Source organism: Sardina pilchardus, chromosome 8, assembly GCF_963854185.1.
Source record: "Sardina pilchardus chromosome 8, fSarPil1.1, whole genome shotgun sequence".
Taxonomy (NCBI): Eukaryota; Metazoa; Chordata; class Actinopteri; order Clupeiformes; family Clupeidae; genus Sardina; species Sardina pilchardus.
The window spans coordinates 26522174-26536866 of NC_085001.1; the positions used below are offsets into that span (position 1 = coordinate 26522174).

Sequence of the window (14693 nt, forward strand, 5' to 3'; positions counted from 1 at the left end):
AGAGAGAGAGAGAGAGAGAGAGAGCAAGAGAGAGAGAGAGAGAGAGTGGTCCTCAGGTGCCAACATCACACAAATGTCACCAGTGAAAGGACACGGAAAGCCCGGGCTCTGAAAAGGCGAGTATAGAGGGATAAGATGCGTGCTGAGAGAATCATCCACGCATTCAGAGGGAGAATACGACTCTGTCAGTGTCTGCGCCAGACAAGCCCCGGCCGACAACCAAAGGGGTAGCGCGAGACGGCAGGGGAAGAGAGTGGCGAGAGGTGGAGGGAGGGGGGTTATATTTGGAAAATAAATTGAATTCGAGCCTCGTGCTAAAAGGAAAGGACACCTGCTCCCCACAGATATCTCCGTAGCTCCATAGCACGGGACGGAATGAAGAAGATGTTCAGATCCAAAGTGACTCGGCAGAAAAAGATGTGTGTGTGTGTGTGTGTGTGTGTGTGTGTGTGTGTGTGTGTCTGGTTGCCTTTGTGTGTTAGTGTGTGTGTGCGTACGCACATGTTCTATCATCCAAGCACGGAAATTCAGCAATCCCTTCAGCTTATTACAGTACATAAATAAGATTTCTCTCGAACGCCTGAACTTCACCCCCTCTCAAAGTATACTCCCCCCCCCCCCACACACACACAAACACACACACACATAGACTCTCTATCTCCCTCTTTTTTAAAAAAACGATGAAATCGGAGGTAGTTTTTTAAATGCACAACCTATCGCCTACTGGTAGCTGATTACAGCTGGTAGATTCATTGCCCTGAGGTGGACAGACATCCATCAGGGCTGTCCGTGACTTCCCCCTCCCTCTCTTCTAAAGGGCTCCACTGGGGGGGGGGGGGATTTTTTAAAGTCTGCGGAAGCCGCCATCCGTCATCATGCAGCGATGAAGACGGAGTGGTCGCGCTAATGCCCATGACTCATAGCTAGGCCCCTGTGAGACTGCATTGCATGAAACGTTTGGCTATCGAAGCCTCTGCTGTCCTTATTGATCCCTAGATAGCAGATTGGGCCGAGATCACTTCACTTCACCAGATAGCACATGCGCATGAGTAAGTCTGGTGGTGCTGACAAAACGTAGGGTTAAGTTAACACAAAAGACAGTATCACGAATCGTCGCCTCTGCTAATCGAATCACTCGCTTTAGATCTAGGTTAGGGATCTCCAAACAACGTCTCTCTTGACACAGTGGATGCCATCAAACGTGATGGCTCACGAGTGTGTTTGTTCAGGCTCTGCAGTCTTCCACCTCCTCATCAGTGGGATGTAATTGAAATATGCTGCCAGACAAATAGCTAAACGTGTGACTGCGTGGCTGGTGGCGAGCTTCTGTCGCTGCACTCGTATCCTTGAACAGCTTGGAGAAGAAACAATCCAGCAATCCCTGCGAATGTTGTACATCAGCGCTTCTTTTTCGTTGTTATACTCATCATCATGGATTCATTTGTCTTTTCCCCCCTCTGTTTGGGTTTGATAACCTACATCCATACACATGAACAGAAACAGTTGAAGGATCTTCTCGACTAACTGAGTGCAGTAGTTTGCAGGTTGCTACCAGCCTATTTTAGGATTATAGCAAGATTTTGGCATCCCACACATGCTACTGTAGATATGTGACACATTAAAGCAACTGTGTGTAGTTCTTTTGGCTTCATACTCATGCTGGTGATACACTGACAATACGGGGAACTGTGTTTCTGACATTCAGTACCCATTTTGTTGGAAATTGACAACAAAGAGTATGATTTCCAACTCTAGGTTGTTGCTGGCCTGGTCCTACCATACTCTCGTACATTCATAATGTACAGAGTCTGGCCACTTTCCATTGCAAAGGTGAACTTCCTTGAATGCTGATAATGTTGATGTTTAAAACTAGCCTATTCGATCTACCCAGAGCCACTCAGATCTGCCATAATGCTTTAGCCTGGAGAGCCTGTGTTTGTTTGTCACACAGCACCTGTAAGTTTTAAAATGAAGATGTAATGGTTTGGGAACATCCTCGCCGATATTGAGATGAGTGTAATTGGAGACGGAGAATACCGGTAGTAATGTAATTTTGTCCACTGAGGAAAAGTCCTTCAATTTTGAACATCTGGCCTTTTTTTCAGACAGGTTGTAGCACACTGTGTGGGTGTGGAGCCTTATGGATTAGAGGGATTTCTGTTCAAAGCCATTTTGTTGCTATGGGGCTGAAATATTCTTATGGGAGCATGCAGTGTAGGATGGAGAGAGTTTGTGAATGTGTGCAGGCATGTGAGTGTGTGTGTGTGTGTGTGTGCGTGTGTGTGCGTGCGTGTGTGGGCGATGGAACCGGCACATGAGTGGGTGGGTGACTTTAATGTATGTGTGTGTATCTGTCTGCCAATTAGGGGTTAGCTAGGTCCTTGTAATGTGTGTGTGTGTGTGTGTGTGTGTGTGTGTATGTGTGTGTGTGTGTGTGTATGCGTCTATGTGTGTGTATTTGATTCTGTCTGTATTTGTGTGTGTGCTTGCTGTGCACATATCTGTGTATGCATACCTGTGTGTGTCTGTGTAAGTGTGGTGTATGTGCCTATGTCTGTCTCTCTCTCTCTCTCTCTCTCTCTCTCTCTCTCTTTGTGTGTGTGTATGTGTGTGTGTTGTATGTGTGTGTGTGTATGCTCCCATATGTATGTGTGTGTGTGTGTGTGTCTCTTTGTGGCTGTGTGGCTATCGACCAGAGGATGTGAGAGTGAGGTGAGCACGGCCACTAATGGCTGGTGTGTCGATACGGAGCTTTCAGACCGACGGACCTCCAGCGAGAGGAGAAAATGGTGGAACACACAGCACAATGAGAGGAGTGGACCCCCTACGGTCATGCTCACAACAGACAAATCATCGCCTTTAAACGCGCTTCAGTCAGAGCCAGGACAGAAATGTAGATAGAGAAGACTAGGGAGAAGTGAGACAAGGAAGCGATCCGAGTCCTTTGTGCTTTTTTCCTTGCGGGTGAGGAAAACAGTGGTCAGACCAGACCGGCCAGACGCTGTGAGGTGAGAAGGTACGAAATGGCCGACAGAGACAGAAATCAATAAGAGAAGGCGTCCACTTCAACAGCGGCCCCACAGTGCAACTGAAAGAGAGTCACAGCTCTGTTGACAGACAGACCACACACACCCACACACACGCACACACTCACACACACACACACACACACACACACACACACACACACACACACACACACACACACACACACACACACACACACACACACACACTGTCACATGAATTATGCAAAATAGCAAAATATTACTGGAAAGAATCAGTGCCATGCTTGCTTGCATACTGAAAAATATAGCACTCCACATCTTTCCTACTTTTCTTCAACTACATTACGCCACGAGGAACCATTTTGTTTAATTCTCTGTGTGAGCGAGAGAGAGAGAGAGGAGAAACATTTCCTGCCAGCCTCATCATCACTTGCATTGTGAAATCCACCCCGGTCTCATTAGCACAGCCTCCATCTCCATCTCAGGCTCCGATAGATAGCCCCTCTGATCCGGCCCTCGGCTGCTGGTGGCCGTGGCCGTGGCGAGCGCTGAGTTACAGCACAGAGTCGCTGGAACATCTGCCCCAGGCTAAGAGCAGGGAAAACAAGCGCTCTGTCCAAACACAGAGCTGTGCGGCACACTGGAGGCAGGGATGGGGGGTGGGATGGGGGGCGGGGGTGTGTGTGGGGGGGGGTGCGGTTTGGGGAGGGAACGAGGGGGCTGTGGGTTCACTGTTGTATTCAGGATTACGGCAATTGTGTGGACGATTACCATTGCGGCCGCACAAAGGCAAACAGCTTCACATTACAAAGTTGCGTCGACATAAAAGAAATAAACGCAGAGTGGACAGGCTGCGGGTTTTGTTGGGGCAAAGCCCCATTTAAACACATTTTCATTTGATTGAGATGGAGAGGAAGACGACAAACTTTACACTGTTGAGTTTTGTTTGAAAATTGCCATGAAGGTTAAATGAAATTGTTTTGTAAATACTATTTTGTAAAGCGTTTTTTCCTCGCATCGACTGTACATCACATTTCAGAGTCTTAATGATACAGTACCTTTGCATTCTAACCTATGAGTATGTAGTTTAACATTTATTTTGCTCTAGGAATACCTCGTGGCATTTGAAGAGAAAGTGCTGGTATTTTATTAAAATATGCTGGTTTTGCGTCAGCAATATTAATGCCTGTATGAGTTCAAAGGCTAGGTTTAAAAAGTTCATCAAGCGCAGTTCTACACACAGTAAAGACTCTGTGTACGTGTGTGTGTGTGTGTGTGTGTCTGTGCAAGTGGGCATCCATGTGTGTTGTGGGATGGCTATGGGATGTTCTGTGCTCTCGTGTTGACACATGGCTAAATCCCACATGCTGGGACTCCTACGCCAGTCTTCCGTTGCCCCTCCGCCCCCCCTGGCCTACCGTTTGCTGGGCACCCAGTGAAAACACAAAGCCACACACGAGGGCCAATTCCCAGGCAACGCCACACAGCCGTGACAATGTGACACAAGTCCCACTCTTCTTTCAGGCCCCCATAAACAACCTTGCCAACTCTCCGCCATCCTTTTCTGTCCCTGCTTGTTTCCGTCTCTCTCTTGTTATAGTTCTCTCTCTTCTATCTTCCTCTCTTCCTCTTTCTCTCATTTTCCCTAGTTCTTAATCTGTCTCTTTTGTTACATGTCTCTCTTTCCCAACCTCTACCTCTGGGTCTTCTTCTCTCTCTCTCTCTCTCTCTCTCTCTCTCTCTCTCTCTCGCTCTCTCTCTCTCGCTCTCTCTCTCCTTCTCTCTCACAGACAGATCTCCTTCTCTCTCTAAATTCCTATTCACCTCTAGTTCCATGGCTGCCACTCATACAGCCCAGCCAGCTGCACTTTCAAAAGACAAACTCTGGGCAACCCCGGTGAGTTTCTCTATGGTTACACTGCAGCTGATTCAAGTATTACTTTGAAATCAAGCCTAGTGATTTCAATCCCCTGAGAAAGAAAACACAGAGGGGGAAAAAAAAAAACATTTCTACTACCATCTGGCTGGGAAGGCTTTGCTTGGCAGTTATCTATTCAGTATCAACACGCTATTAATTTGAAACCTGAAATGACTCCTTTCGATTTCTTCAATAGCTTTGTAGCTTCTTTATGCTTCTTGTCGTCGCCTTTCCTGCCTTTCTCTGCAAACTTTCTTCTCATACGTGTCTTTCCTTTTTTTCACAAACAGCTTGAAAAACACCCTCCAGAAGAAGCAGTCCGCCGAGTCGGTGGACCTCTCCGGAATCCCGCTCTCCACGCGCGACGTCCGGCACGTGACGCTCCACCTCCAGACCAGCGGGGCCGCCGTGTCCGCCGTGGACCTGAGCTTCTGCGAGCTGCGCGACGAGGGCCTGTGCCTGCTGCTGCCCGTGCTGGCCGCGCTGCCCAAGCTCACCACGCTGGCGCTCAACGGCAACCGGCTCACGGTGGCGGTGGTCAAGGAGCTGACCGAGACGCTCAAGGACCCCAAGAGCTTCTCGTGCCTGGCCTGGATCGACCTGGGCAACAACCTGGACATCTTCACCATGCCCCAGCCCTTGCTGGTGGCACTGCGCCGGCGCTGCAGCCTCAAGAGCAGCCTGCCCACCATCTACGAGTACACAGAGGGCCAGCCCTACTGCTACCGAATGGAGGCCTCCATCGAGGAGCCCAGTGTCTACGAGGAGGAGGAGGAGGAAGAGGTGGAGGTGGAGGTGGAGGAGGAGGAGGAGGAAGAGCTAGAGGCTTGGGGTATTGCCGAGGACGTGAAGGGTTCGCCTAGTTTTACTCTGCATTATTGCGAAAGGTGAATCCGACACCCCCCTTTCCCCCTGTGGCAAACACACACACCTCCCCAACACCATGAACAACAGCCGTGCCGACAACAAGCGGGAGTTAAAGAGGCAAAAGCAGAAACGACAGAGAAAGAAAGGGAGAGGGAGTGAGAGCGAGAGAAAGAGATAGAGAGAGAGTGTAACATGTCCTTCCTCAATCAAGCACTTCTCTCAGTCCAAATACCTTTGACACCTTCTTTCTCCTCTTATCACTATAGCAAAATGAACTGTAAGGTCACCCCCATCGTGGCAAACAGTAATACCATCAGTCAAAGATGTGTTACTAACATACATTTGACTAAAACAACTGTGTGTTCACCTCAGTAAATAACAAAAAATACACCCCACCGGTGACAGTTGCTGTGTGCGATGTCTGTTTCCGGCGGGTGCCACGTGTTGGACATGAAGCACCTGCGTCAGTGACTTACTGTGTTGGTGGATGGTGCCCCTGGGAGTGAGGTGGGGGTTCATTTGAGGGGGGGCTAGAAGAGTCTTCCGGAAAGGTGTTCTCTTCTCCCCTCAGCCTTCTCACGCGGCGGAGCAGTGGCCGGCCGTGGTCCTGCTGAAAAAACAAAGTTCCCAAAACCGGCGGCGTGGCAAAGATCAGACAAGACGCTCGACACTCAACCACATGGCCCCCCCGCTGGCTCCACTGATGGCGGAAGGTTTGGGACGATGACCCAGCCCGATCTGACGGCGTTTCGTTTTTTTTTTTCCTTCTCTTTTTTTTGTGTGTTTTTTTTTCTTTTTGATTAGCTGGGTTGGCGTGCGCTAAGCCCCGATGATCGTGTTTTCCCCCACAGCGTAACTGAGACCCTCACTCTGGCAGCCCACTGGGCCTAGCTTCCCTTACACTGTGTGTGCATGTGTGTGTGTGTGTGTGTGTGTGTGTGTGTTCCCGTTAGTGTGTACGTGTGTATTCGTCCCTGTGTGTGTGTGTGTGTGTGTGCTTGTGCGTGTGTATGCTGCGCTGTGTGTGTGCTCTGTTAATCTCTCAACAAAAGCAATGAAACCCGCTCAACAGACTACACAGCCGACGGACCGTCACGTGACGGCCGCAAAACTGCTAAGTCAAGACTTTTGCATTTTTCCCCCCCTTTCCAAAACGTTCACTTGTGAATGCCCATGCACCACTTGTGTCGTGTAGTCGTGAATAATGATACAAAACATTGCGCTGTTGTATTCGCTATAGGCTGTTTTTTTCACTCTGTCTTTTTTCCTTTGCATTGTGTGTTGATAATGAACAAAGCAGTCTTAGAAGACAACAAGTGCAACGGAACAAAGGGTTCTCTAGTTGTGTTTGACTGTCACCTCCTTGCTTCATTGCTTTTCTGATGTTATTTTCGGCTGTTTATCGATATCAAGCTCATTCTGTCTCACTCCAGGGCGAATACTAATGAGCCATTGGTAGAAAAATGGCTTAATTGGCTGTTTCTTAGCTTTTGGCTAATCAAAGAAAAGGATCATCAGACAACAAGTTCAAAGAGATATCAAACAGCACATTACAGGTCATCAGTGAGCCATTGTAGCACAAATTTGAGTTATCCTTTATACATTATGTGCTGAAACCAAAATAAAAATTATGTTATACGTCATCTGCTAAAATAAATAGATAGATAGAAAGGACCCCATAGAGAGAACATTCTTATAAAAATAGAATCATCAGTGACACCAGGGCAGAAATAGCTACTGTGGCAGATAGTCTGATGATCGAGTTGAACCAAATCGAGTTTCACAGATAGTGAGAGACTGTGGACCACAGAGGGCACATCTTGCTGTTTGCAGAGGTTTTTGTAAAAAGTTTAATTGTAGTGGAACATTAACTAATTACAGACAAGATACTATCACTTTACCACTTGCAGTCAAAACACGTTTTTATTCAAACATTATAGGCTACTTCATCGTTCATTACAATAGCTTAACACATTCTGAGAATGACCTAAAAATAATGGTGGATTCACGCAAATATGAGTTTGTTCATTCGGGGTGCTGATAAACACAAAGCTTGTAGCCTCCTGGCAAATGCTCAGCAGCCAATCAAATTAAACACTTTCCTTCAGCAGCCTAATCTGTAGCCTACTGTATGTACACTACAGTGTTCCTCATGTCTCTCGTGTGGAAACATAAAATAAGGTTACAGAATGGGTCGAACGGTAGGAAATTATACAGTTAAAAATACTTCTCTGATAAGCACACACACTTAGAATAGCTATAGCTATTAGTTATGCTCCCGATTCTACTTTTCATTTTTCTCATTCTTAAAACTTGAAACTTCGCCTCATACTGAGAAGTGGGCTTTTTTGAGAGGAAGGGGGGAAGAGGAATAGGCATTTGGGGTCTGAAATCATTTGGGGAAAACCCTGTTGCCTCTCTAACTGACAGAACTGAAGTGATGCCTGGATTGCTTCAAAACAATCCATTAGAGGGTTCCTGTTTTCAGACACTGCTGGAAGACTGGTGTCACGCTATTCAACAATATTTTCTTTCTTCAGCTCTTACGATGTAAACAATTACAATGATATATCCTATAGCTATTGACATTGACTTATTTAAGTTTTTAAAATGTTTTTACTTATATTTCATTAAAAAAAAAGATAGACACACCAAGAATGACAGAAATCTATGCAATGGATTTCTTGGAAATAGCTATGATTTCTCCTTGGGCACTAGTGGATGGATTTTTGTTAGAGTTGTGGCCCTCACCTGCTCGAGTGAACCAGCTGTGGCTGTATAGAAATTCAGTTATTGGTTGATTGTTACATCCAAAGCCCCACCATGTCCGACTTACACAGTAGCACAGCAGTAGCACTGTAGCCTGTAGCACTTACAAGCCTACAAGCCTATAGTGTTAATAAACCTACAGTAACCATACTTAACTGAGGGAAATCATGGAAGACTATTATTATATTCCCAAAGACTGAAATGTATTATTTTTAATCTCTGTGATGTTAATGCATAATCATTACAGCAGAAGGGCTGCACAAATGAGTCCTTCAAATAAATATGTGGGCAGCCATACAAGGTACATTAAGGTGCATAGCATACCCATCTGATTTGTTCATTGCTATCCAAATAAGACAAGTCAGAGAAGCTCAATATTAAAATAGTGTATTGCCTCATCACAGCCTGTGTACACGGCAGAAATGGTGGACCCCTGCTAGTTTTGTAATGAATAATACACAGGAGATAGACATAACATACACAGCCAAGTACGCTTTTGGCCAAACTACACTTTTCCACTTGGCAACCAGAGAAGCGAATAAATTAAAAAAGTCATTGAATGTTTTTGTGCTGCAGACCAAACTTAATGGTGTGGACTGTGTCTGTCCCCGGGAGCATTCTTAAATGAGAGGGGAAAGATTAGTATTTATGGTGAGCCACCGAGAATAATAAAAGGATTGTTTTCATTCTCTTGTCCTTCACCAGACTCCCTGCCCTGTCTGATTAAATGTCCTGTGTTTTAGATGTCATTGACCTATTATGGTATTTTATTCAAGATTCAAGATATTCAAGATATAAATATTCAAGGCAGTAATGTTTATCTGGGTTGAGAGAGTGCTACTTTATATGAAGTGAGAGTGTGTGTGTGTGTGTGTGTGTGTGTGTGTGTGTGTGTGTGCGGGTGCGCGCATGGTTGTGTGTGTATGTGTATGTGTCTTTGCTTACTTCCTGGTTGTATGGATAGATAAATAACGACTGTTTCATCAAATCAATACAAATAATCTTTGCAGTATCGCAAGTGTGTTAGAGTGTTTTGGATTACATGGAGAGGTGAAGTTAAAATACACTCCAGCAGCCATTATTGATGCTTTACTCGGCATCTAGTACAAGTGCACCTCTAATTGATGTCTCATACTCTCGACCACTTCCATCGTTTGTATAGCCCTTTAAAAGCAAAGCACAGAAATGTTCTAGAATGTAACAGAGGGTTCCATGACACAAGCTCTATGGGGAAGCAAAGAAAGGTTGTCAGATGACCTTCAAGGACCTTTTCAATGTAAGATAAAATAACAGATGGAGAGCTGTATTTTGTAGTCGGTGCACTTTAAACAGTTCTGTCTCACTTTGAAATATGAAGTCAGTTTATGACATGTTTAAATGTAGCATTTTAACTTTTACTCAGTGTTGGTTTCATTGTTTTAATATTTATTCAAGACAGTTGCTGTTTCAAATTTGTATTCCTAGCATTTTAAAAGTTTGTCTTGTGATCTGTGTCAGTGTACTGTATTTCTATGTGTAGTATTTTCTCATCTGTGTGAATCAATTACGTGTATGCACATATCTGTTGTGTCTGAATGCTGAGTATTATTCTCGTCAGTGTAGTTGCTTTAGCCTTGTGTCTTACTAAAGCTCCGGAAGGTTCTTTAGAGAGCATGCAACATCGTTCGGGAGAAAAGTGGATTGTGGAACAGACCCAGTCGTGATCAGGACCGTGATGCTCTTTAGTGTCTGTCGTTGTTGCTTTCCGGAACACAACAATGACTCACCTGTCGTTGTTTGAGTTTCTTGTCCACAGTCCAGCATTGTGAGGTCCAGAATTAAACACTTGAGGACATTTTTTTGCAATTGGTTTGGCACATTTCTCAAAGGATAATGGACAATCTGAAAGCACAACAGTAATTTGCTATTTGTTATTTGTTTGTAATGCTGATGCATACGGACAATTGTCTGTTGTAATATAAATAATACACTAGTCTACATTCACCCTGTTTATCATTATTGTGATCCTGCTCATATTGAATAGTTTTACCTGCAAATACATTGGTGTGACAAACGTGACAAAACAAATCATCGGAAACAAACTCCATCCACAAATTTGGGGAGTGGGGATCTTTTTATTTTGTAAGTCCAGTGAACTTGTCCCTTTCTTGAGTGACTGATAATGATTCACTCTAAGTCTTTTGAAAGCCAGGGGTTGTGTACAGAATGTGTACAGAAAGCCAAAGAGCTGAGGCTGTTCTGAGGGAATTTACAATAACTAATCAAATAAATATTGAGGCGAGAGTTATTTACTATTAAAACACACATGAAAACAACTGAGCAAGTTACAGGCTTTAACAGGTTGTGCGTGTTGTTTCCTGCTGAAATGCACTTCATTTTGAAAATGTTGAGCAATGTGCCAAAACAATTCAGTAAAAAAGAGAACTATAAGCCATGTGTTCCAGAGTGCGATGAGCTCTTTGGTCAAGAGTCTAGCAGTAGAACCCCGATAGCTGTGTGCAGTGAGCCTGGCCAATCAGACCCGTGAATCGGGCCAGATCCATTGTCACAGCCAATCAGCTACTGTCTGGTTGTGTTTTTGAAATGTACTTGATAAGACAATGTAATTGAAATGTGCTGCTTATCTATTTCATATGTTGAGAGAGGACTTTACTGATTGTATGACTGTTTGAATTGAAGAGGATGTCCTGTAGGTTTATAATGTATATGCAGTACTATGTGGTGCTGCATCTGTGTGTCCACTTAATCCACTTGTTTGTTTCTTTGTTTCCTATATTCTTGTCATATGTGAGGACAGCGTCTAACATACACAATTCTTTTTAAGACTGTTCAACTTCAGTAATAACAAAATTAAATGAAATAAAATGCTGTATGAATCAAATGTCTGAAGATCCATAATGTGATTAAGTTGTGTGTGTGTGTGTGTGTGTGTGAGCAATATGGAAAGAGAAAAGAGCTACAGCATATCTTGAAGGCAGTGAGCCTGCGTGTTTGGGTTGGTGTCTGATTGATGCTCACAGGCCTGAAACTGATGTGTTTGCGTGGGACAAAGAGAAACAGAGAGAAAGAGAGAGAGAGAGAGAGAGAGAGAGAGAGAGAGAGAGACTGGGGGGCCAGGATATGATTTAATGTTTGGCAAAGCCCAGAGGACCACAAGACCTTTCCTTAGCTTCCGAGACTATGCATGTTTTTCGCCTCTCTCTTTCTGTCTGATGTTCTCTGAGGGTATGCGTGTGTGTGTGTGTGTGTGCGCGCGTGTGTGTGTGCGTGTATGTGTGTATGCGAGCGTGTGTGCTTGTGTGAGTGTGTGTGTGTGTGTGTGTATATTAGAGAAATAGACAGCGTGTTTATGTCTTTATGTGGGTTAGATTTGAAGTTGAGAGTTTTCTTGGCTATTATACGGAGTTATGAAATGCATGTCTGCTAAAGGATGTTTAGCAACTGCCCACACTACATAAACAGAGCTCTCTCTCAGTGTGTGTGTGTATGTGTGTGTGTGTGTGTGTGTGTGTGTGTGTGTGTGTGTGTGTGTGTGTGACCACTGACAAATGATGAAGGCAGACGAGTCTTTGATGGCACTGGCTTGACCTTCTCACCGTAGTGTTTGTTGAACCAGACAGAGGGCTGACTTATGCAATGTTGCATGACAGCATGTGTTGCGCCCTTGTTTTTGATTCGCGAAGCCCAGTGGCCCTTGTCTCCCCTCTTGTTTTTGTTTGTATGTCGCTTTGGACAAAGGTGTCTGCTAAGTAACGTAACCGTAACCGTAACCATGCCATATTACTTGAGGTCACTCATGCCATATTCGGTTTTTAAGTCTAACATCACAGGCCCAACAGCTTTTTACTTGAAAAAAGACGTTTACTAGCAGCCAGATGGTTTTTGCAACTTGTAAAATTGTAGACGGTTTTTGCAACTTGTAAACTTGTAAAATGTCATCATCACCTCCGTTTTAGCGAGCGTAAAAACAACATCGCTAAATTGAAACAGAGTAATTACTGTGTAGCTAGATGATATTCAAGGGTAACGTCCAGGCTTCTGTGAAAAAAATAGGATTTGATTAGGTTGAGGCAGCAAGTCAGTAGTAAGATGACTATTATCTTAAAGGCTACTCATAATAGCGTAAAAATATAGTTTATTTTACTGTCTATGGAGAAAAACAAGTGAGTCTGAAAGCCGTTGGACCCGGAGAGAAACTTATTATCACTTTATTACATCATCACTTAATAACCGAATTACTTGAGGTCATCATCAGTCATGCCAAAGAGCTTGCAGCTGGGACTGGTATTTGTGTTGCTGCATGGTGCCTAGTTTTAGATCCTCTCTCGGCAATTTAAGTTACTGAAAAGGAAGACAGAGAGAGGGAGACAGACATGGAGCGAAAGAAAGAGAGCTAATGGAAAATTATAGAAAGAGAGAGAAAGAAAGACAGATAGACAGAGATAGTCAGAGAGAGAGAGAGAGAGAGAGAGAGAGAGAGAGAGAGAGAGACATCTGTGTCCTACCTGTAGGCTATCCACATCATTGAGTGTCCCTACCACCTTCTCTATCCTCTGGTGCTGTGGTCTGATTTAGACATGCAGAAGTGTGTGTGTGTGTGTGTGTGTGTGTGTGTGTGTGTGTGTGTGTGTGTGCACGCGTGTGTGTGTGTGTGTATGTGTGTGTGTGTGTGTGTGTGTGTGTGTGCAGTGCACGCGCGCGCGCGTGTGTGTGTGTGTGTGTATGTGTGCACGCACGTGCGTGTGTGTGTGTGTGTGTTTGCGTGTGTGTGTGTATGTGTGCTCGCGTGTGTGTGTGTTTGCGTGTGTGTGTGTGTGTGTGTGTGTGTGTGTGCGCATGTATGTGTGTGTGTGTGTGTGTGTGTGTGTGTGTGTGTGTGTGTATTTGTGTGTGAAGGAGGCAGTCATGCTGCGACCTGGTGCTGTGCTTTGCGCCGGCAGGCCCTGATAGGGGCTGAGATTGTGCCTGGAGGACGCCTCAGGGCCAGCCCTGCCGGGAGTCACACGGAGGGGAGTCAGACCTGCAGCCTTCAATGGGAACACACACACACACACAGGCGTGCACATACCCACACATGTACACACACATACGGTACACATGTGCACACACAAACACACACATACCCCCCCCACACACACACACACATACAGTATATACAAAGATATACACACAGACACACATATACACATGTGCCAGCCCCCCACACATGTGTACATACATACTGTATACATGCAGACACACACAAACACAAATGCGTCCTCCCCACACACATATATACATACTGTATACAGGTAGACACACATACACACACACAGACAGACAGACAGACAAGACAAACACACAAGATCATACATAGGTACACACATATAAATACATGTAAGCACACACACACACACACACACACACACACACACACACACGTGCAAAGAAATCACACACACCCACAAGAATAGTAGGTATAGACACATAGAGTATAATGCAACACAATACAAAAACATTATACTATATTAACTCCATACAAAACAGAAGAATTTGTCATGCATACACTGACATGTAATTCTGTCATTCGGAATAAGAGGAAACAGGGACCAAAGCGCTCTTCCCTCGGGGAGATCAGACGAGACACTCTGGACTCTTAGTGATTTGCACTCCCTGCAGGGCAAAGACGCTTCTAGTTCCCTTTTTAAAGACCACGGCTGAAGTGCCTCCTAAAACTGTCTTATAATGTGGCTATCCACTGAATAATGTGGTGATTGTGCATGTGTTTGCGCGTCTCTATTTTAAAAGATATGTTCACTTTAAACGATTATTTGCACAGATGGTTATTTTATGTGTACTTGACAGTGTCACACAAAAATGTTTATAGTCCAACTGCTTCTCAATAAAGATACACAGACAGTGTGTGGTCTGAAACTGCTGGGACAAAGACAGCCTAAACTAGACAACAAATCCACCATGTGATGTAGTTCTCTCTCTCTCTCTCTCTCCTCTATCCTCCATGTAGCTTATGTCATTCAGCCTCCATGCAGCGCTCCTGCTTCTCTGTGTATTGTTCTAAAGCTGGAGAGTCTCCATAGTGACACCTGGGTCAGCATGAGCCGGAGCAAAAGTCATCGGGCCGGTGGGTAAAG

General features: G+C 44.8%; 2 protein-coding genes across 2 annotated transcripts in view; one reads left to right on the forward strand and one right to left on the reverse strand.

Annotated features, from left to right (window-relative positions):
- Positions 1-6343, reverse strand: part of ggt1a (gamma-glutamyltransferase 1a) — a 39983-nt gene extending 33640 nt beyond the window's left edge. The window contains exon 1 of the mRNA XM_062543428.1: positions 6270-6343. The gene's annotated coding sequence lies outside the window, so the exon portion shown is untranslated. The remainder of the gene's footprint in view (positions 1-6269) is intronic.
- lrrc75ba (leucine rich repeat containing 75Ba) overlaps positions 1-11443 on the forward strand; it is a 31520-nt gene extending 20077 nt beyond the window's left edge. Inside the window, exon 4 of the mRNA XM_062543429.1 lies at positions 5217-11443. Coding sequence (XP_062399413.1) covers positions 5217-5817 — 601 coding nt within the window. The 3' untranslated portion in view covers positions 5818-11443. The remainder of the gene's footprint in view (positions 1-5216) is intronic.
- The last annotated feature ends 3250 nt before the right edge of the window (positions 11444-14693 follow it).